Genomic DNA, 23,671 nt, shown 5'->3' with positions numbered 1-23,671 from the left:
ATTCTAGCTTTTCTAGTTTTGGAACTTCTCAGTTTAACATGCCATTATAGTTATGAGGGAGCTGTTTAACCATTATTTTTGAAATTTCACTTGCGTTTCTTCATAGTGCTGGCTTATTTGCGTGTCATAGCAGGACATACTCAGGAAAAATACATCCTTCACATAAGCAAGAGTAGTCAAAGGAGCTTGTTCTAATCAATAATGTAAATGTTATTTAGAGGAACAATATTTGTAACTCTGATATAAGTTATACAAAGTGCATCTTTTTTCTACAATTGCTTTTCAAATATCTTGCTTAAATTTGTTTTCAAACAATAGAAACTCATAGTCCAAATTACTTATCCCTTCCCTTTCCAAAAATGCTTTGAAAGATTATTATAAAGTAACCATCTGAGTTCTGCATAAAAGGAATTAAAAAAACCTAGTAAGATTTTTTCCAGGTTGATTTTATAGAGGCTTACCTAGAGGGAAGAGGTAATCTGCAGTTTAAACTCATGCAAACTACAGTTTACAACTGAGGTACTGCATGTGATTATGCTAAAAATTACCAGTAATAGCTTTAAAAAATCCTTTTTACCACTAATTTAACCTCATAGCAACATTATTTCTTAGGCATAAAATGAATAAGGCGAAAGTAATACATTATAGACCTCTGTTTAAAATGGTAATGAATTACTTTTAATGTATCAATATGAGGATGCAACTCTAAGAAAAATTCCTCAGTGCTGCAAAAAGTCACAGTATTTATTAGATTAATGATAACTGGAGTCTACCACGCATCTCAAGGCCATACATCATCCATGCCTAAATCTCTTTTTCTTTCCCGGAGGATTTGAGTCCACGAGTTATTATTTCTAGTTTGCTTTTTACATTATCAAAAAGCAGAGAAAATGAATTTAATGTGTCTTCCTGATTAAAAAAAAAAAGTTTTCCCTTCTTAAGGTTAAAAACAGTTTTCCCACAACTCGCAGCAGGCATCGACAGCGACACTCACTGCTCTTGTGTGCTGAGTGGCGCTGGCGTCTCCACCCTGGCTTGGGATCCCCAGTCAAACCTCCCCAGAGTGGGAACTCACTCCTCATTGTTCCTTATTAGACACAGCTCGTCCAGTGAGAGGCAGGCTGGCTGCGCGAAATACTGTGTAAGACCACCAGACGTTGTCTTCGAGTCAACTGATTCCAATGCTAGACTTATTTTTCACCTGACACTTAAAATAGATGTGCACTCTTCATTATCTTTTAAAAATCCTTCCGATCTAGAAGTCTTTTCAGTGGTTTACTCTCACTGCCATTTTCTTGAAAACCAATGTATAGCTTTTCTTCCAAATATTTCAGCTTAATCCCTGCCCACTCCTCCCCTCACATACACACAAATGAATAATTCGATTCTACCAAATGTGGAGGAGCACAAGGGAAGTCTTTGAATTTCACACTAAATAACTGAAAGGTGGTCATCAATATGCGTAAGTATCTTAAAGACAGGTCGCTGTGCACAACAGGATGAAATGTTCTGATGTGTAAGACGGCCACCAAAAATACTTTAATAGTCAAAAGAATTAGTGGCAGCACTCCCTAACACTTGGAAATATTCGATTAAAATATTTACAAGTGATATTTATTTTAAAAAGAAAGTCCTATATTCTTACATATTTCCCAATTGCCACTCTCATCTTGTCATTTTATACTATTTTATTCTCTTAAATGAAACTACACCTTACAAATCCAGTATACATGGTGCTAAGTATCCAGCTTCCTTTATTAGTATCGTTCAAACTCATGTTCACAACTGTCTAAACCTTTGACAAATTCACTGTATTCTTCTCCGTTCCTGTTGTAAAGCGTGTATTGAAACAGAGACACGCAGACTAATGTAGGAAACACCTTGACCCTCCTTTCACATAAAGTTATTCACAAACAACAACAAAATTGAGTAGAATACTCAAAGACAACAAAGGCCAGGAAAGCATCTTCTCTTAAACTACTACCACTGCTATGTGCTTAACAATGACAATCTGCCTGTAAAGCGATTCCATTTCTAAGACTGAATCCGAAGAGAACAGCGAGAAATGAACCCACAGCTCCATTGTTCAAGACGGCAAAACAAAGGAAGTCCATGACATGCTGGGTAAGTAACTTCACCATATGTAACATGCAGCCAGAGAGCCATATGCGTCAGGAGGCTCTACTGAGCGTAGTAAGACAGGCATATTTCTGCAGGTCTGCCTGTATACTGAGAATTTCTACAAATGAAAAAAAAAAAAAAAAAAAGAGGGCCTGACTATCAGCACACTCTTCCTTCTTTGAGCTCTCCATCCTTTCACTTCAATATTCCAGGAAAATTAAAAGATAGTAGCACTGGTGTATCCAATAACTTGAAGCTCCACTCCCCGCAAAATACAGTGCTTTTAGCACATAACCCCGTAACTTTGCATGAAGACGATGTGAACCAGCGCAGGAAATTTAACACAGCTGTGGTCTTAATAATTAGACTAAGTTTTAAACAATTCACACATCAGTGCTGATAAGCAAGCATAATAAAAGCCTGTCCTTTCAAAACTTGCATTATTGTGTCTCTCCAGCTCTGCAGCTTACTAACCCTGTGACTTTATGCAATTTACTTAACATCCCTAAGAGAGGGGTATTCTTTGTTTTAGTGTAAGAAATGGAAGGTAACAAAACTCACCTTTAAGCGCTTGGGAAGATTAGATGAGATACGAGCTAATGCAAGTAAAGTTTCAAGCCCACCAGCAAAACAGGCAGTAAACGTAATCTACTATTACCACTCTTCGTATGTTTCTGAGTAGCCAAAACCTAAAGGTAGACCAGTGAATACCGAACCAACACTGATATTAGTGTTAACCTTAATTAGGATTGAACCAATCTGTACTATAATATTCAAATAATGGTTGGATTCATGACTTCCAAATGAGGCAATTTTACCAATTTTATTAAAGTACTGTTCTTTTTGGAAACTGCTGAATATGATTGTTATTTCCTGGCATGAAAGGAGTTTTGCCTACATAACATTGTGCATAAAAGGATTCCATTCAAGCTTATATGTAAATATAATATTTTACTTGCTAAGAAGGTCCACAGTGATCAGTGCACCTTAAATGATAGAGAATTGCCAAATATTTTTCGTGTATGTAAAAAAATGCTATTTTTTTTCATTTTCCTGGTATGATGGCAAGAGAGCAGGAGGGAGAGATTGGGCAGTTGGGGGCCATGCTCCCTTGGGAACGTTGTGGAACCCAGGAAGGCTGAGAGGTGGGAAGGAGAGCAGTCGTGGGATATGATGTGTTAGGTAGATAGCCACTTCTCTTGGTAGATTCCATTTTACTGTTTGAAGATTTGTGCCAGTAATTATAATCTAGCATTTAAGTTTGGAAACCAAACACCCTCAACCAATGAACCCCAACTTCTTTCTACTCTCTGCCCCAGTTCTGTCTTCCCTAAAGCCCTGGTAACATGCTCATGGCCTCTCCACTACCAGAAGCCTTAAGATTAGCAAGACACAGGAATGACACCAAGAAGATCAGCTGTTCACTGTGTACAACCAGGCTCTGGCCTTCAAGTCCACCTACAACGTTCCCCAAGGTCCATGTGCTGAAGCGACTGCCCATCCTAAAGATGGATGGAGAAGTGACAAACGGAGGCTGCAGAAACTGGGTCCAGCTCTGCTGCTGACAGGAGGGGCTGTGGGTGGAGAGAACCAAGCCCCTGTAATCTGGCCCCTCCAAAACTACTGTGCACTCAGGAAAATACTGTATGTAGTTGGACATGGAGAGTGAACCTTTCTCTAAACTCTCTCAGACTGTGTAATACAGATGCTGTCTCTACACACTTACACACTCAGGCTCGTACTTACACAGGATGTGTTTACACGCACATGCACAGAGTCCTGATCAAAATTTCCCTGGCTCCTCCAATGAACTATGGGCAGAAGATGGAAACGCTCCACACCCCACACTTCTTTTGTTGAACGGATGGTACCAAACGCCTGGGAAATACTTTGCACTAGACACCATGTAAGAATGTGGAACTCGGTTTTATCTTGCTTCTAAGTATGCCAGGCCAAGTTTTAATCCACTGTGTTCTGTGGTTCTGGAGTTTTACATCATAGTTCTAGCATCCATTTCAGTGGTAACATTAACTGAGTGCTCTACTTACTTTTTAAAAAGTAATTTAATGCAAATAAGGATTTTTTTTTAAAACAACAAAACAAAAAACAGTGAGTACCCATGAAGGAATAGTACTTGGTTACCTTCTTGCTCTTATCATCATTTCAGAGTATTGATTCTATTAACATTAGTTCTTATTTCCCAAACCTCAGTCATGGCTGAGTGATGGGAACAGCAGATTTCAGCCTGGATCTTCTGGGAATTGACTAGATAAGGTTAGGACATGAGTCTCAGTTTTCTCTTCTGTTTAAAATGGTCTGTCTAGCTTTATCTACCTAGAATGTTGTGAGCTAAATAAGTAAGTAAGTAAGTAAGTAAGTAAATAAATAAATAAATATTTTGAAAGTGCTAATTACTGTATGGAAAAGCTCTTTTTAAAAACAAAAGTATATTAAGGATATTAATTTAACAGAAGCTGTATGTATGGTTCATTTCTAGAACTAAACAGTATGTTATATGTTTAACACTCAAAGGCCCATAAATAATTTCAAGTTGTGAAAGGAGCATGAAACACTTATTTTCTCTCCTCACAATCTATGTCTGTCTCACCTACAGAATATTATGTTCTTGGAGGTATTTAAGAATAATAACATGAAAAAAGTATTTGAGAAAAATGATACAGAGTCTGGCCAAGGTTAATAAATAAGTCTTCACTTTGAGCTGGAGCACTGTTGAAGAAACTAGGCTGTCTGTTCAGTAAATAAAACATCCAGGTTTTCCTGAGAGTAACGAGATTCTTGGGTTTCTGACCTCTGGCTTTAAGTCAGATCATTTTCAACCCTATTCCTACACAAAGTGCAGAGGAAATTCACCCTGTTTAGAAATGACAGGATGCCAACCAACCACTCATAGATTTCCAAGAGGCACTTAAATAAATTGATGCTCAGTCCTCTTAGAGGATTATTAAGCAAGCACCCATACCAGGACATGGCTCAGTTTATTCACGGTGCTACTCACGTGCCCAGCCAAAGGAACAGAAAGATACCAGATGTGGGAGGAAAAGCCTGGGGTTTTTTTTGTTTGTTTGTTTTGGTATAAGTGCAATTAATCACCTGCAGGGAGGGAAATGCTTAGGGATCAAGAACTTGATGACTCCCATGTTAAACCTCAGCCCCTTCAGGAAACTAAGCAGAACAGATGTCCACTGACTGATGCACTGCCGGCTGCTCCTCCCTGGTCTGCCCGCTGAGCAGTGAGGAGACGGCATCTGGGGCAGTCGTTATCCAACACCTCAGGGATTCTTAGCAAAGTCAACTGGCCTCACTGCAGCACCGAGACAGAAGCTTCATTCAGTGCTAGAACACTAGCACCACCAGGTAGCCAGCTCCGTGAATCCTCCTTTCTGAAACAAACAGGCCAACTGCCGCAGTCACTACACAACACTCAACTCTCCAGGCAGACGCCCAGGTCCACCTTCTCAGGAATTGGCTGTTGTACTCTTGAGCACTTTGACTCTAAGTTGTCACCCTAGATCTCTGTCTTTAAGCCACTATTCTTGCTTCACGGTTACCAGGGCTCATAACCTCTCTCCCCAGTGGATTTGCCATTTCCTTTCCTTGCTCTGTGCTCTTAGAATAGGGGATTTGAGGCAATGACAGTGGGAGGATGTGAAAGACAAAAGAAAAAAATATTCAAGAGATGACAATGTTGTAACATGCAAATTATCTGAAACTAATAGTTACTCTGACATATGCAAAGATGTTCAGATACACGTGGGGCTCTCTCTGCCTGTGACTGATCATGGCCCTTTGGAAAACACTAGTGCAAATAGATGGTTTCTAGTCCCAAAATGATACACCATGAGCATGTACCATGTATCTCCAGGAGGGAGAAAAGGAGAGGAGGTGTAAAAATTACCTGATGAAAGAACAATGAGCTGCTTTGGGCTAAACACACAGACAAATAAGGAAAAGCGAGAAGGTGAAGATCAGAAAGAGAAAGAGAAGGACAAAACTTCTCATATAAAAAGAGACCCATATATTTGTAGCATTGCATTATGTTTTTAAACATCAGTGTCTTTTAGCTTCAATTCTAAATATCAAAAAGTAACAATATAGAGCCTAACTACATTATAAATATCTCTTATAGTACCAAACTGCACAGACCCTAATACCTCTGCCCAAGATTTCCAAGGGGTTCCTTTGGTGTTGCCTCCTAAATTTGACAGTTAACAAAGAGTTCCCATAGAAAAAATTTACAAGTGCTAGGGAGTGAAAGACATTTCGGGCAATAAACATGGGAGAGAGAGCCCCAAAACACTGAAACAACACAAGATGGTTAACCTCAGCTCAAAACCCCTATTCATTATTTCAACAACAAAAAAGGCAGTAAGTTCTAAGGAGAGGCATCCCCAACCATGAAGACTCAATTTGCAGGGGGCAGGGTGTAGCTCAGGGGTAGAGCACTTGCTGAGCATGCATGAGGTCCTGGGTTCAGTCCGTAGGACCGCCATTAAAATAAATTAAGAAATCTAATATCCCTCCCCTCTACGAAAAAAAAAAAAAAGACCCAATTTGTGGACCAAAGGTGTGCTGAGTGGCTGCAGGTCACATACGCTCCCAGGTTCTGCCCCCGGCTGGCTCTGAGAAACAAGGATGCAGCGGTGGGAAGGTAAAGGAACTTTCCTCTGCTAATTCTCTAAACAGCATCAGTTCACGTGGATGAGTGTATCCCATGTGAATGTAATCATTATTTCCTACTCTTCTGCACTGCTACATCCTTAACCCCATGCTCTTGTGGCTATGACATGAAAAGATGGATTTGGACAATTCAATTGTAATTGTAGCAGTAATTCTGTAACAACACAATGGATAGGTTCATCTCCTGCATGGACATTATCCAAAACTGTAGCTTTTTCATTATTGTAAAACAAAACAAAAAAACCCCACCTGGATTGAAATGTAGTATAGGAGTTTAAATTGAAGGGATATCACCCCCTCCCAAATACTGCATCTCCCCATCCCCCAAATCACACCTTGTAGCAGTGATAAATGCAGCAAATCTTGCGAGAATGCCTGTATTGTAGGAAGTATCTCTTCTTGACTGATATAACTGAGCTAATCTTCAAAAAAAGATCTTCTCTGATTTATTGTTTCTTATCAGACAGCAAACGACTTAAAAGAGTTGAAATTCCCAACCAATTCAGGAAACCTTGAGGATTCTGCTCAAGATGTTCTGGATGTTTTTGCTTTAAAGAGAGTTAAGATTATTTAAGAAAATTGTTCTTGGCATTAGACACACTGGTTTAGATCCAAGCCGTTGCTCCTCTGTGAGTCCAAAATTGAACCTGAGTTTGTGATTTATTTCCTATCTGTAAAATGAGGCTCTAATAACTTAGGCTATAAATATGTTTTTAAAATTAAATGAAATAATACACATTAAATAAGAGGTAAAGTAGCCAGTGCAATGAAAAACAGTGGGTAATGCTATTATAAGAGATTCTATCACTTTACTCACTGAAAATTGTGTCCTGAGACAATTTTTTCTCCATCATGAGAGGACAGATGCAGTATATCTGAGAATATTAGAGAATATACTGGACATATAGTGGACACACATGTGTATACGTAATCCTCAATGTCTGCTGTCACGACTTAAATATTTTCTCTTCATGCAAAACACTATTTTCAAGTCACATTCCATAATTAGCCTGTAATCTAGAAAAAAGGGGGATTCTGCAAATAACTCCCAGCCAATACGTAGCTGACCTGCATCCACGTCAGAGGAACACCTGATATGCCAACACAGTGTCAGTGAAAAAATAAAAATTAAAAATTAAATAAGAAAGCACTTTCTCTCCCCCAGCCCTTCAGTTCATCTTTGCATCCACCATCCACATTTTCCTGCATTTCTCTGAGCTACAGTGCCATGTAAAATACGTATTTTTCATATGTTTGCTTTGCAGCAGCATAAAACTGCATACGTGGAAAAGGTGTTCCCAAAACACAAAACCCACAAGGCGCAGTCCGAGGAACTTCCATCTCAGCTTCCCTCCTCCATATAAATGGCAACACTGTTACCTAATAAGACACCTAACGCAATCCGGTGCCCACTACCATCACACACCAACTGCCCCGACAGCACAACTCTTGACATTTTCAGAGATCAGAGAAACACAAGACAGCTAGAACTCGAACAGAAGTTCCATTTGGAACTTTGACTCCGCAAGAACGTGGTGACAGACTGAGAAATCAAACGTACGCCTTTCCAAAGAACAACATTTCTCCTTTGCTAAAACTGCCCAAAGTGATTCAGGTTCTGAAAATCTGACTTGCTACTATTTGTAAAAGGACACAACTCATCCTTTTCTCTTATTCTAAAAGACATCAGCCTCCCCCACCTCCATCCCGACCCCCAGCAAGAGCGACTGAAATCCGAGGACGGTCAGAAAGGTGGCTGGAATGGAACAGTAGGACTTGATGGCTGTGGATTAAGAAGCGTTAAGCTTAACTCTTTGGGAAATACCTTGATTGTCCATGACAGACAGTCATTTGGCCTTTTGTTTAGGGAATAATCTGACTTGCGTGGTGGGGGCTAAAGGGTGAAAGGCAAGAGAAGGAACTAGGCAGAGACAGAACCAGTCCAGGCACTGTGCTGTCGCAACCACACCTGAAGGAGTTCCCTGCACCTGCTCTCTCCTCCTGAAGGTAGAAGCACGCGGGGTCTGTTGGAAACTGGCCATTACAAACAAAGAAACAAACAAAAAACTAGTGCTTTTTTTAAAGTGAAGAAGTCTAATAAGATGATAATGTATGATGTTTATTAGCTAGAAAAGAAAAGGCTTAAGGGACAAATGATGTGGTAGTTAGGAGCCTGCAAGAATCACAAGGACTTCAGGAAGAGCTCATCTGAAATAATGGAAGGTTCCATACATGCTCTAATACGTGAACTTGAAATGTCGCTAGCCTGACTAAGGAAGTGAATCTTAAAGCTTAAGTTGGATTTAAATTTAATTAAATTAAAATGCAAACAACCACATGTAACTAGTGACCACTATATTAAACAGAGCAAATTTAAAGCCATTACTCAGTTTATCAAGAATCTTTATACAATGCTTAATTTTCTCAAAAACTGTCCTACAAGGAAACAGGTCTCAAACACACGTACTGACACTTATGACTCTGTGATTGCAAAGCCAGTGTGAATTAAAAGTGAACGCACTATCTCTACTAGTTGAAACCGTATCGATCTACTTGATCTATGGGATTTTCCACGTCGTTACGGTCTCACACAGAAAAAGGAGAAATTAAAAGGACACAGTCAATTGCCTGCCTAGTTTGCAATCAGTGTGTCCCCTCATCATGGAATCTGAAAGTCAGAAGACAAACCAGAGTGGAGAGCAAAAACCAACAGCAGCAACAGCAGCAGCAACTGGGGGTAACTGATGGGGAGTGAAGACGTGAAGGATTAAAGGGCAGTGACCTCTCCTTCCTACTACTGTTCAAAACAGGAGCACATGGGCCAACAATCAGATGAAGTGGAAAGCTGATAAACTTTAAGATGCATTTCGTCAGCACAGTAGAAAGCAACCACAAGAACCAGTAATTCAGAAGCTTCAAGGGCCTTTGCACATTATCCATTCCAAAATCTCCCGCAGATAGATAAGTAATTTGAAGCCCAGAGAAGTGAAGAGCTCAGTGTCCCTGAGATAATAGCCAACCTCAGTCCCAGATCTCCCAGCTTGAGTTCTCTCCATTGTGACCTTCACGCTCGTTCTGCTGAACACAGACTGAGCCTTGAGTAGAGGAAGAGCCATCCCTCCATCCCTACTAGCCCCAACATCCAATGAGCAGCGAATGTTTTAACCGTGCTGCCATGCTTGACACAAAAGTTCCCTTCACTGCCACCGCATTCCTAAAACCATGCAACTTACACAATTTACCAAACACTGTAAAAAGGAAATTATAACACACAGATGTTTTATGAGAATGCTTTTATATAGGGACAGTTTTTCAGTTTAATGTGTATTGTGCTATAAAAGTGGTTTGCATAGTACTTAAAAGTTACAGGGGGTCAAGAGACACGGTTTCAAATTTCCAAAGCAAATGATTACTCATCTTACACTTTTTGTGACTCAGTGGGACCATGAAAAGACTCTGAGCTAGAAGCAAACAGTTATTGAAAGGAGCAAAACCAAACAACCATCTGCCTTTTAGAGCTAGAACTTAGATATTATGCACTCAAAAGCTCTCATTTTACAGGTGAGAAAAACTGAGATAGTAAATTTCAAAAGACTTGCTGCAAGTCACACAGCTAATGAGTGCAAGCTCTGGGTCTTAGAAGCAGGACTTCTGTCCCTAGGTTTGCAGTTTTTTGTTACTCTAGAAGCCACAATAAGACAGATGTCTATAAACCAGAAAAAGAAAGAAAAGGACAATTGTCCTGTATATGTCATTGTTGCCTTTAAAATGTCTGTTATTTTTAATTTGACATAAAGCGTTCCATGTTTTGTACGTAAGCACACAGATCACTGAGGAAGAAAGAGAACTGTGCTTCAGGAGCTGTGTAAAAGATCTGGGAATAAATACACTTTGTTGCCTAAATTGTATCAACCTCAGATAATTCTCCAAAGATAAATGCCACATGACTACTGATAAGAGCAAGAGATAAATAACACTGCACATTCTAAATGCCATTGTATCTTGAATTTTATACTGTGCTCTTATAAATGAATCCACAAGAGAAAAAGAAAATGCTAAGTAAATACAGTGAAGGGGCTTACATTCTCGTGTTGCTGGTCTTGTTGATGATAACAGACTTCCCTGTTTGGTCCACATTGTGGTCCAACCCAAAGTAAGCTGCCACTCGATGCACAAGCATCCTCTGATAGGAAGACATCTGCGGAAACTTTTTATAGTGATTACTGGAAAGGAATACAAAAAACGGCAGAATCAGTGTTTCCCTTTCTGGCTTGCAGCACATATTATAGGTACACGCACAAAATCGTTTCTCTTTCATCCAAACCATCAAGCTTATTTCATTTCTGGCATCACTCGATGTCCTCATTTCCAGACAAATTTTCCAATGATAGATGTATTGATTAAGTTACGTGGTTTTGTTTCACAGCTGCACATCTCTCAGATCACTGAAAACTTCATGTCTACTGGAAAGTGTTCTGTTTTAGTGCAGGATACATTATCAGCGGAGCCAGGAACAGGACAAATGATATGCCATAATGTGGGACTGCAGATGCCTATCTGGACATGTGTCATGACAAGGTTTACACTGAAAGCAGCTCGATGATTTCCAGACATAACTGACTACAGCCAGCTGGAGCGCATTATAAAACTACAATAAAATGAAAAGGGTCGCTTCTTGTTACTGCTACTCTATGCTAATCAGGGGCCCCTGTTTATAGCCATTTTATCAGGAATTTAACAAGCAAGAGCACACATGGTCTAAGCAACAACTCCCATCAGCACATAGCTCCTACCTCTAATAGCACCTCTATTTAACAAGTCAGCAAACATATTAAATAATGTCTTATCTATTCCTAAGTCTTTCCAGAATGAGTAACTGAATCCAAATACCAAACCAAGACACATCAGATTAATTAACCAGCATTGCAATTTAACGTACTTGTTGTCACCAATGAAATCAATAATTTCCTGCTCCATTTTCAAGAGTATCATCCTGTCTCTGAAAAATAAATGTTAAAATGAAAAGGTTTTATGTACTTTCCGTTCCCAAAGACTTAACAAGTTCATTTATGTGTATGGAAAAGATGCTTTACATGTGTGTGGCTATAAGTCAGTATCTAACTCTTCTCATATGGAACATGCTGTTTAAGATTACTTCTCATCGCATTTGTGAAGTATTTTGTAATATTGAAACTTTTGTAGCTTTTAATGTTAATAAAGACATGCTCCATAAAACACATCAAGTAAATTTTGTATTTGGAATTAGTAAGAATTAGTAAGAAACTGCAACAAAGCCAAGCCCAAGTGGATGGTCTTAGAACTGCTTTGAAGCATAACTGGTTTATTTGACATTGATTCTTATTCTCTATTTTCCCTCTTCATCAGTATCTCTTTGTGACCAGGAAAGCAAAACTTGTAAATGATAATTTATTCACTGGATAAGCACCCAGGAATTAAGACTATCTATAAACAGTAAACATGCAAATTATTAGCAGAAAAGAAAATACAAAACATAGTTTAAGACATCAGAGAAGGTGCCTGCATTTTACAACTGTCTTCTTAGAAGTATTTCGATTAATGACTTTAACTGTGATATTCTACTTGACTTTTCTAAACATAAGAGGTTTATTTAATAATTTACCTGGAATTATTCTTTAATGTGTTAATCAGAAACTCGTGTAAGTCTATGCCTGTGGAATCCGTATATTCTTGGCTGCAATCTGAAACAAACAGCAGGGTGGAGTTGTCAGAAACAGGATGGGGAGATGGGGTAGAAAAGGGTTTCCCTGACACTCAGGTAAATTTTAGGGGAAGCTACTGGTGTCAAAGATACATGTTACAAAACTGGCAACCTGGCAACATTACATCAGAATGAAAATTAGATTCAGGGACAGAGAACACCTAGTTGATTCCGAGTGTGCAAAGATCCAACTGTCAAAGGAGAGGAAGTGGGCACAGGCTGGGTGGGTGGGTGGGTGGGTGGAGTCAAATGCCACATGTTCATTCTGTGCTGTCAGTCAGCAAGGTCACGACCTTCCTATGACAGGGAGATGTACTCCCAGCCCACAGAGAGAGCTCTTAAGAGTTTGAGATCCCATGGAACCCTCTTTCTTAAAACCCAGAAGGCAAAAACTGAAAGTTCTGTTACAAGACTATCTAAATATTCATCGTTACAAAGTATGGGAGGGCACTGAATATTTCCAAGTCTTTCAAACCTTCTGATGCTGGCTAAAAGCTTACTTTCTAAAGCCATTTTAGGAACCGTAGTTCTTTACTCTTGGATACACCTTGATTTTAGATATTCAGCAGCAGAGACAATCATTATAAGCAGGTACATGGTTACAGAGCATAACCTTAGAAGAACTTGTCATTTCTCAGCTGATCAGATGCCCTAGTCTTTCTGTTATTTAGAAAAAAAATAGTCTACTGCAAAGCTATTAATTCATGAAATTCATTTCAACTTAGTTTTGTTTTTACTTTTGTTTTCTTTTAGTTTTGTACAATTATATGTAAGGCAATTCGAAAAGTCTGGATTATAAGTTTGGGGTTTTAGAAAGAAGGACTTAGGGGAAGACCTTTCATTGAAGTAGAAGTGCGTATATTTTAAATGAGGCATTATGGGGCAACATACAGATTGCAGAGACCAAATCCATCTGTTCCAGATAAAATAGTAATCATGTATTCCATTGATCCGTGCTTTGGGACAACATCACTTCTTGATTGAGAATTGCTAATCCACTACCCATCTTTTAAGGTAGGCATGAAAGTTAAGATATAAAACTGGGTATCATTACTGTTCATCAATTCAAGTTAGTTAGACTCATAAACTGGAATTAAGAGCAGATTTATACTACTCCATTGTACAAACTTCTCATTGAAAATAGGTGCTCCAAATGAATATCCAAAGAAATATGCGATCCTAAAGATAACCTCTGTCAATACACAAAAATGACACTACGAACAGAAAAGAAACAATCAAGTTCACATTACTTTTTACACACACACACACGTCCACATATAAAATTACACGCAGAGTTTGGTGGGAGGTGAATATGCGTGTAAAACCTGGAATGTATCACTGTGATTATCTGTGTGTCCAAATTGAGTAAGTTAAGGAAACATTTTCACAGTCACCTTTTGATAACATTCTGATCTTGGGTTTTTCAGAGGTTTTATCTTTGTGTTTATCCTTTTCTTTTTCTCTTTCAGAGTCATCTTTCCTAGATTTATCATCCTCTTGCAGGCTGGGAAAACTGGAAAGCTGTAAATGAATTGAATCCTGTTGGGGAAAAAATATAATAATTTAGGGATGGATTTAAGAATCTCTGTCTGGTTTCCATTTTGTATGGAGATGATTAAGAACAGGAAAATGAAAGCCAGGTGCAGGTTTGTTTTTTTCCCTTAAATTTAAAAAATTAAACCTGTCAGAAAAATAATTGCCCTTTAAGGTGAATTAAACTTCGGAAGTCAATGGAAGGTCATGAGAAATATCTGGCACTAAAACTTTGCCTCATGAATATTAACCTTAAGCAAGTTAAATCCCCGTAGATCACAACTCTTACTTTCTCTACAGGTTTACTTTTAAACACCTAGGAAAAAAATTTCTTGATCATCAATAAGCTTGTATCACAGCTACTGTCATGTCTTAAAAATTTTTTAAAAAGAGGCTTCTGCAATTGTTTTCTGTAATTCCTTGTAAGGAGAAATTGGCATAAACACAGACAGACATATTACGAATCGTAATTACAGATAGAACAGACATAAAGAGAGGCCATATCAGCCAATTTACAATTAAAATTCTGTTTTAGAACTACATGAACAATGATTTCTATCACTATGGAAAACCAAGATATGTAATTGCAGGAATCCTGGGTATGAATTATTATCACACACTGTTTTAAAATGCTATTAATAAATCACCATAATTTATAGTTACAATTAGCACTGTCTTTTAGAAAAGGTAGAAAATAGAACTGTATTTTCCATCAACAGTATATAAATATTTAATATTATTTAAATTCCGGTATCGGTTAATTCTTTCAAAATGTAAGATTCTCTTGAACTGATGCTTGGTTGACCATTTACAGTATTGGGACTGGATCCACTTTTCTACTTATTTATTTTGCACTAAAAACAGATCATTTTGCATTAACTCATAGATCAGGCCTTTGGTGGATAGTATGTTCACTGTTTTGAAGAAGAATGAGCCAAATTATGTTTTTCAGTTTTATGAAAAAACTATGCTATGATTAAAACTATGACAAATGAGCTAACATTAAGCCCACTGGTTCTTATGTAAGATCTCATTTGATGGGAAAGCTTTCTTTCACTAGTGACATTAACATTTATGATGTAGGAAAAAATGTTCCCAATGACTAATAGTGTTTCTCACTAAAAACTAAATTAATGCTCCTCTACATGTGACTAAACTGATGCCTCTGCACCCTCAAATTATGGCCAATCTGGGGTTCTGAATGGTTCTTGGTAAACCTAGCTAATCTAAGAAGCAAAAAGAAAAAGTCCTCCAAAGCCACGTTTCTTTTTGGGAGGGACTCCCTTTGTATTTTGGGCTGGAAATACAAAGTCACCATGGTGGGAAAGACGCATGATATAGAGGATGAAATAAAACACAGCCTCACACTAAATATTTATATTAACTGGTCCTGATATCCACACGTTTATCGTGGGGGTGGACGAATGCAAAACATGTAAAACTGAGTGTAACTTGATTATAGGGCCTTTTATCACATGACTTGGGACAGAAATGTCTTAGTCTGCAAAGATTCAGGCAGACTTTAGGGTTATGATTTGCGTCCACTTGCTAAGGAAACAGCTGGACCATTTCTGGCTGAGGGTGAAGAAGAATTAATTTGCCAGGTGATCAGGAGGGGAGACTGAGGGTACCAAGCCATGGGGGTCTCATTGCTTCTTCAAAACCGACTGAACCATCCAGCCTCTGTAAATTTGAATCTAAAATCAAAGAGGCTTGGAAATACAAATGCAAGAGCAGAGACTAATGGACATCATTTACCACAAAGAAAAAAGTACAAACTCACACCATGTGTTGACAGATGCTATAGTCAGAAAAATACCTGTCTTTTCTACACATTATGGTGTTGAAAGAACACACAAAAGTGCTATAGAGTTGGTAAAAAGCAATCTGTGATTTTTTAATATTTTTATTGATATGCTCAATAATAAAATACAAGTGTTAATAAATACATTGGTACAGGATAAGTTTATATCCAACAACAGTAAAAGAATGATTCAAGTTGCAGTAATACACTGATAGGTAAATAGTATAACATTAGAAAAGCAAAATTCCTTTAACTTAAGGACAGACTAAACCATCAGCTATGGGTCTGAGATCAAGTAATACAGGTAGCAAGAGTTTTTCCCACGCAGGAAAATGAAGGCAGTTTTCCAAATACTGTGAATATACAAACATTGGGGAAGCAGTACAATCCGTATACTGTATACTTCTGCCAGTGTTCCCTGGGATTCAGTTCCCACATTTGGAAGTGCCAGTGGTACCTAAAGAAGGGATTGCTTACAAGCCCAAAGGTCTGCTGCGTTATTCTCTAAAAAAGTAACACGGCTACTTGCTTATGTGTGTCTGGGTATTTTCTGTCAGCCCCCTGCTCCCACCACTCCTCAGCCAGTCCAAAGAGAGGGTTGCAAGCTCTAATTCTCTCCTACAAAGCTAGTCTTGGTTACTCAGCTTGGAACCTGCAGAAACAAAGCCCCGTTTGCCTCGTATTTCTCTGCAGCAATTGTATGGAGCAGCTAGACTTAGGTCCAGGACGGGCACTATGATACAGATGAGTTCTTAAAAACTTTCCTCCTGACCTTGTCAAATGGGATAAAAAGCAGATTAAGTCTCTAAAAGCTGTCCTCCTCTGCCTAGCATTAGGAGTGGGGGACAATGGGGGCATGACTTCTCCCAGAGTCTGTCATCCTGCAGAGTTAACATGTATCGTGTGCAGTACGTTATGAGCCATCACTCAACGTGGAAGAACATAAGCTGCAATTTCATATTATTCCCCCCTTTTCAATCTCCACTGAAAACAGAAGCACACATAAAATGCTCGACAAAAGCCACACGTCTCTCAGAGCCCAAGTGAAGTAAAGCTTGTGTATGAAACATAGTGACGGCTACTGAAAGCTAGCCTGTCCACGCCTGACGACATGGGTGGCGTGTTAAGGAAATGAGGCTGGGGAAAAAAATACTCCTAGGACAAAGTCTATGAGGAATTTATTTTTGGTCCTTTTAAAGAAAGTGCTCTCACTGCTCTCTGTTTCCACAAGGAGAATTTAGTCTTTTAATTAAAGTAAGGAGAAAAAAAGCAAAAGAAGGCCCAACAAAAATAATGCCATCTTAATCAATTTTTCCTCCTCTGGGCTCAGATAAATCATTTTACTTTTGTCTTGACTGCTCTCAGCCTCTGAGAAAATAAGGAAAAATTCCAGCAGCAAGACCATTTTTATAAAAGCTAATACGATGCCTAGAAGGCAAACAAAAATAAATATGTGAGGTTTCCTGTTTCATCACAGAACGGTTTTCTTGGAATCTGAATTTTTAGAGCTTAATAGTCTTGCTGTAAGGAGCAAAACTATGTGTAAGTATATGCAGCAATATATTAATAATAGTAAGTTAAATTCACCATCATCTCAGATTTATTTCTGGACAATTTTTCCAGTTGAGAAATCTCCACCAAAGGCCATAATAGTGTATCTCCAAAGCTCAATGCACCTTATTCACTGATTTCTGAAATTTCACAAGAGCCCGAGAGTCGTGTTTCTTATAGGCAAGTGCATTTTGGGGAGGTGAGAGGTAAGGATCTCCAGTACGGAAGGAGATGGGATATTTAGGACTGTATTTGGTTCAGTCTTATCAAGAGAGAGCCTTTGAGGAGAATCAGCACTACCGTGCTTACATTTTAAGTTTTAATCTAAATTCTTTTGAATTCCTTTCCATTTGCAGTTTTCAGAGGGTCTGGAAAAAAAACAAAGGTGATACTTTGTGACAGACTGTTCCACTAATTTAGAATGCCTCATAGACAGGGGATGAAGCCAGAAAACGTTTTCCTTCTTCAACTGTTTGGTTTTTTTTTTTTTTTGGCTCCCCCAAAACACTATTTAAAGCCAAATTCATACTCATGCAGACAAGGTGGATCCCGTGCATGCAGTGATGGATCATGACGGGGGTATACATACCTGATCCTGGAGATTTTCGCCTCCTGGTCTGGCTGAGGATTCTTCACAGACAGCAAGGCTGCGAGTCAGTTTACCTTTTCCTGCTCCTGACTGGGAAGGGGAAAGAAACAGGAAGGAAAGGAAAATAAAGAAAACCAACAGGAAATAGCCTCAGGCTGTCAAATCATCTCCACTTTCTCCCGACCTTCCCAAATGAGATTTTTTTAAAAGCAAGCAAGCTTCAAATCCTCTGCTCAGTGCTGTCTACACTGGCTTGAAGCATCACATCCCTGTGTTCATAGGGATGCAATGTCTTCCTTGGCTCAAAGCATCAGACCCCTGCATTCATGGGGAGGCAAGCGGAGGAGAATGCGAAAGGGTGAATTTAAGGAACACTCTTAGCAAACTGTGCCCATCACACCGGAAACATACAAAGAATGCACTATGGCTGTTTTATGAAAACATAAGGAGAAAAAGATGACAAAAAATGAATTTCCACTAAAACTGAGTTTGCGAGCTATTTGGACTGAAAAGATGTCCTAAAACCTGAAGATTGGGTCGTAGAGCCCAGAACCTGATTACTTCAAGGCAGAAACCAACTGGGGAGACTAAAACACTTCCCCCAAACTTTATGTTCAATGAAAAGAAAACAAGTGGCTATTCATTTGAAAAGCACCATCAAATCTGCCAGTGTGAAAACAGGATCAAATATATACTCTGTGAACCAGAAATGCTCTAAGAAGCATACAGAGCGAGAAAGAAAGAGAGCTATCAACAGGACGCCCACTGAACGCAGTCAGCACCAGCGCAGGCAGGACGCACGCACAAGCGTCTGAGTTGTGCTGGCCGGTCCTCTGACCCCGACGTGAAATACGCAACTGACATCCAGGACAGCGAGTCAGGGCGGAGAGTCCAGAACCCTACCTTGGATTTTCTTCTCTCTTGGTTCTGAGCTGCCAGGCGCTTCTGTACGTTAGAAACAAAATCAAGCAAACAAACAGTAAACCAACAACCAGGAGAGGGGAGCGGGGAGAGAGTGAGAGAAAAAGGTGTCAGTGGAGCTGAGAAATCAGTAGTAATAGCAACAAGGCATTAGAACCGCCCGGGGGACGCCCCTGCCCTCGCCCCCCACGCTTCTGACCATTTAGCTTTTAGTGTGCTCTCCTTACAGCGGCTCCTGGAGGGGGCAAAAGCCAGCCTTGAAGGCTTTTGGCCAATATGTGGTTGTCTGCCTTTGCTCACTTTTTATATAAAAAGAGTTAACACTTTCTCAATTTGGTTCAAAGGAAATCGATATAAGCTATTTGCAAGGACAGTTTGTTTGCCTTCTACCACATCTCCTTCTCCCGTAAATCATGAGTATGTAATTATATCATTTTTTCAGTATCGTCAATCCTTCCCAGTCTCCTCCCTGCCCCTTCTAGAACTCTCTCCCTCCCTTCCTCCCTCCCTCTCTCTTTCCCTCTCTCTCTCTATCTCTCTCTGGCTGGGAATTCTAGGCTTCTCTGCTAAGAGTTAAAGCTTAGCCTGCCCAGGAAGGTGAAAGACAATTTTTCTTTGTCTGTCATGAGCTGGCCGTCATCATTCCATGGAACACAAGCTCATTTTTAAAAATCAGCTAGTGTTGGGGTAGAGCTCAGGGGCACAGCACATGCTCAGCATGCACTAGGTCCTGGGTTCAATCCCCAGTACCTCCATTAAAAGCAGTAACAACAATCATAATAAAAATGAGTAAGTTCAAAAGATAAAAATAAAACTCAGCTAGTGTAAAGCTGCCTCGGGAGAAGCAGCCCTCCACAGCTCTTCGAGGTGACCTGGAAGTTAAATATGGAGCTGCTGTGAGCAAATTTAGTCATTAAATATCTTCTTGAGATTTTTTTTTCCCTGTTTCAAAAGGCATTTTGGTCAGAATGCACCGTGTGGTCCAAAAAAAAAAAAAGTGACTATTGGGAAGAGCCAGGATTTGTTTTATGGATTTCCCATTCATTTTACTGGTCAAACTATAAAAAGCCAACCAACTGACCAACCTTCAAAGTATCCTACAAATGAAAGAAAGGGCTGCACACAGTGCTATGAGAAATGGGGTTTCTCTGGGCTCACCTGTAGTTCCAGTTTCTCCTCTTCATCCAGACTTTCGGACTTAACCACGCCATTCTCCGGAGTGGCCGCATCCTGCCCAGGCCCGCCTTCCTCCACTATGGCCTGACTCAGGTCTCCTGGCTCAGACATCCTCCCAGATGCAAATTAAAGTAACAACGTTTGACGCCCTACAAGGTTAAGATGTCAAAAAATAAAGTCAGTGCAGGGTGAAGTATTTACCATTATTCTTCAGGTATTCGATGTCTCCCTTTGTACTCAGAAACAAATGAGCAACTCCAGCCTCCTGGCCGGTTGTGTACAAAAGGAGAATCAAACAAGATCAAATCAAGTACCCGAGGCAAACCCAAGAGGCAGATTCCAACATCCTAGCCACGCCCCTCCACACACATGCACACATACTTGTGAAATCACCTTGCCATCAAAGTGGCTCAAAGCATCTTAAATAGAGACACAGAAGTCCCACACATCTCCCAGTCCCTACGCCCCACTGCAGAGTAGGAGAGAAAGAAAAACAGAGTATTTCCCCAACTCCTGAACAGATGACCCCTCGCCTCTGAGTCAGGAGGTGGTGCTGGAGATCTGAACCACCTCTGAGATGACCCAAACGTGAGGTGCAAGTTTTAGCCACGGACATACTTCCCTGGGAATAAGGGGTCTGGGACACTCTACAAGGTGCAGAAATCGATTTAAGACGTAATAATTCAGTATGAATATAGGATCTAAATTTGGCAATAAACCTTTCAGGGACAACAGTTTCAGGCTTCAAACTGGCAGCTGCATGATTAAAAGCAGAAGCTGTCTCTCAAGCCCCTGTGGGTTGCTGGTGTTTCACAGATTCTGCGGAAGGAGGTCTCTGGCCAGTGGCTCTAATGAAGATATTGTAACTCAGCTCCGATACACTAGGCTCACAAGAGACGACTACACGGAGACTGGAAATGGCTCTTGAAAGTGTGAGGTTGGTATTATTTTTTCTCCCTACCTGCATAAAACCCCTGACAATTCCCCTTCTGATGTGCTGTCAAACGAGGCTCATGAATAATTTAGCATCTACTTCCTCTTCATTTTTTTTAAGGAAAAAAAAAAGGAAGAAGGAGAAAAAGGAAAGGAGGAAGGAAGGAAGGGAAAAAGAAAAAAGAAAAAGAGATGCTGTATCCGAGAAAGTCAGTTCTTTTGCAAAAATTCCCAAAGAATGACTGTCTGGTTCCCAGTCATTACAGTGGTAATTATTATTGGACAAATCAGCATCTTGATATGTTTCGCTGGGAGTGTTTAATTACCAGTTACTCATTCAGTAACTTTATTTCCAACTGGACCTAGGAAGCATGAGAAAAATCTAAAACTCAGTAATTTCTGTTGCAAATCTGCTAAGACTGACCATGACAGGACAGATGGTAGCTAATGATACCATTAAGAACAACACAGGCTCACTTGGCAAAGGATTGTGGGAATGTAAAAGGCCAAGTTTTCCTCAAGGAGGGTGGTTTGAATCTGCAGGGGACTAGTGAGCAAGGGTCTTAGGCTTGGGGAGGTTTGAGGATGTTCCATTTGGTGTATTCACTGCAGTGACACCGGGGACCAGTGTAGTTAACCACACAGAAAGTTCTCTTTCCCAGGGGGGCAAACAGCTTGTTTCTCAATGTGCTGAGTAGGGGGAGGAGATGGGACTTCTGTTGCCCTAGCTTTTTTTTTTTTTCCAGAGCATTTCAATAAAAACAAATCGTGGCCAGATTTAAAAATGAAATGAACACACTGAGTTCTCAATTTTACAAACTATTAGCCAGTTGAATCCCTACTCCAGATCCTGTCTCTTTGGGCTGCCTTTGATGAACAGTTCGATGGCACATTTATAGAATGATCAAAAAAAAAAATACACAGATGAGGTGACAGCCATCTGATGACAAGACCTTTACCTTTTGCGCTGAATTCCTGCTGTAGGTCCTGGCGACTGACTAGTGGCTTCTGTCCTTCTGCACCGGGGAAATCCACACAAGGGACCAGAGGTAACTGGAGTCCCATGTCCCCGTCAACAGTTCGGGATGCCCATCTCCATGCGACTCCCCTACACAGCCTGACACATCGTCAACCTGAAAAAAGATGAACAGTCAATAATCATCATGGCAATCATTGTGGTCGGGCGAAGGACGGAATAAATAAGAACCGGGTTGCTAACACTAATGACCAGTTTCCCGCAAATCACGTTCACAGCCTGATGCAGCTCCACCTGTCTCAAGCTGCCGGCTTCTTCTCTAATGAAGGCTCCAGCCGGCTGTTCAAGTCGGAGCGGCACCCACGCAAGGAGCTAAAATTAACAATTGCATTATGCACCGAAGATTACTCACTTCAATTTTAACCTTTTTTAGTGAAACCTCGCACTTATTATTAAAAAAAAAAAAAGAAAAAAACACAAGCTTGTGTGTTTGCCTCCATGAGAATCAAGATCACCTATGAGCAAAAGTCTTGCCTCCTTTTCTAACCAAAGCCTTTGTCTTAATTATAGATCGATACGATACACTTTGATGCTGGTTCCGTGACGCTGTTCTTTATGAAAATTATCCTAATAAAGCATATCTAAAGGTTTTGATTTAATGAGGCTTTATCTATAAAAGTGAAAACAATACAAAGAGAAAAAGAAAGAAAGAAAAAAAAAGGAAAAACTTTGACAATGGCATTGCTGAGAGAGCGCTTTTTTCCTCCATTTACCATTTGGCAAGAAGAATTCCTAATATTCTCGTTGCTGGGTGAACGCAGTCCCTACGTCCCCTCCCTCCCCATTAGGAATGCCACCGCCAGCTGGGCATTCTGTTTGACAGCAAAGAAACGCTGTCAGAGGGATTCAACAGATTTGCAAACTTTGAGCCTGTTGAAAACAATCCATGCTATAACGTGCACTTTCTTTTTCTCACAACTCCTACAGGAGCAGCGGCAAAGACAGCTTGAATGCAAACAAAGAGACGGATTCCTAATAACATTTGCCAAAACCAAGCTGTATCTCTCTCTCTTCGCTGCAACTCTACTCTGGTGCCCACCTGCTGTATCCAACACCACTCGCACCCATTCCACCATGTACTCAGCTTTGAAAACACTAAATGCATCTCAGTTATTTCGTCTGAAGTTTAGAAACCCTCCCTGCCTCCCCCTTGCTGCCCCCTCCCAGGTTTCAATGAACACAGTTGGCTCCTCGTCGGATTTGACTGCGGCTAGATTAACAGCATATTGGGTTACAACACCATTTGCTGTGTAAGACGAAAACAACTGTTGAAAACTCAATCACTTACATAGTCAACAATTTCTAGCTTTATTCTTGTCTTATTAAAATTTTAGGACAATTTGGCTGTAGAATGCATATCTTTTGTTGTTAAACATTATATAACTATTGAGAGAGAAGCAATAATGAATTTTGGACCAAAATGGCATTTCTAATCAACGGTAACATGAATTTTTTTAGTTTTGACCTCTTTCACCATGGCTACTATGACTAACACGCGATATTAAGAAGAAGTCATTATGCCTTCAAATTAGGATTTATTTAAGTAGCTAGTCCATTATCTAATATGCC

General features: G+C 39.9%; 1 protein-coding gene across 13 annotated transcripts in view; it reads right to left on the bottom strand.

Annotated features, from left to right (window-relative positions):
• The window catches only part of ARPP21 (cAMP regulated phosphoprotein 21), a 425,580-nt gene that overhangs the window by 86,220 nt on the left and 315,689 nt on the right, over positions 1 to 23,671 (bottom strand). For all 13 annotated transcript variants that reach the window (XR_012060521.1, XR_012060523.1, XR_012060522.1 and 10 more), the window contains 8 exons: positions 22,026 to 22,199; positions 20,116 to 20,282; positions 18,940 to 18,981; positions 18,037 to 18,126; positions 13,954 to 14,098; positions 12,461 to 12,539; positions 11,759 to 11,818; positions 10,902 to 11,042 (listed from right to left, as the gene is read on the bottom strand). Coding sequence is in view for 10 of the 13 variants with exons in the window: in XM_072940966.1 (XP_072797067.1) it covers positions 10,902 to 11,042; positions 11,759 to 11,818; positions 12,461 to 12,539; positions 13,954 to 14,098; positions 18,037 to 18,126; positions 18,940 to 18,981; positions 20,116 to 20,244 (686 nt within the window). In the remaining 3 variants the exon portion in view is untranslated. The remainder of the gene's footprint in view (positions 1 to 10,901; positions 11,043 to 11,758; positions 11,819 to 12,460; positions 12,540 to 13,953; positions 14,099 to 18,036; positions 18,127 to 18,939; positions 18,982 to 20,115; positions 20,283 to 22,025; positions 22,200 to 23,671) is intronic.

The sequence above is a fragment of the Vicugna pacos genome, chromosome 17 (assembly GCF_048564905.1).
Source record: "Vicugna pacos chromosome 17, VicPac4, whole genome shotgun sequence".
NCBI lineage: Eukaryota > Metazoa > Chordata > Mammalia > Artiodactyla > Camelidae > Vicugna > Vicugna pacos.
Note: the sequence above shows the minus strand (reverse complement) of the source record. Positions and strands in the feature narration are given on the sequence as shown.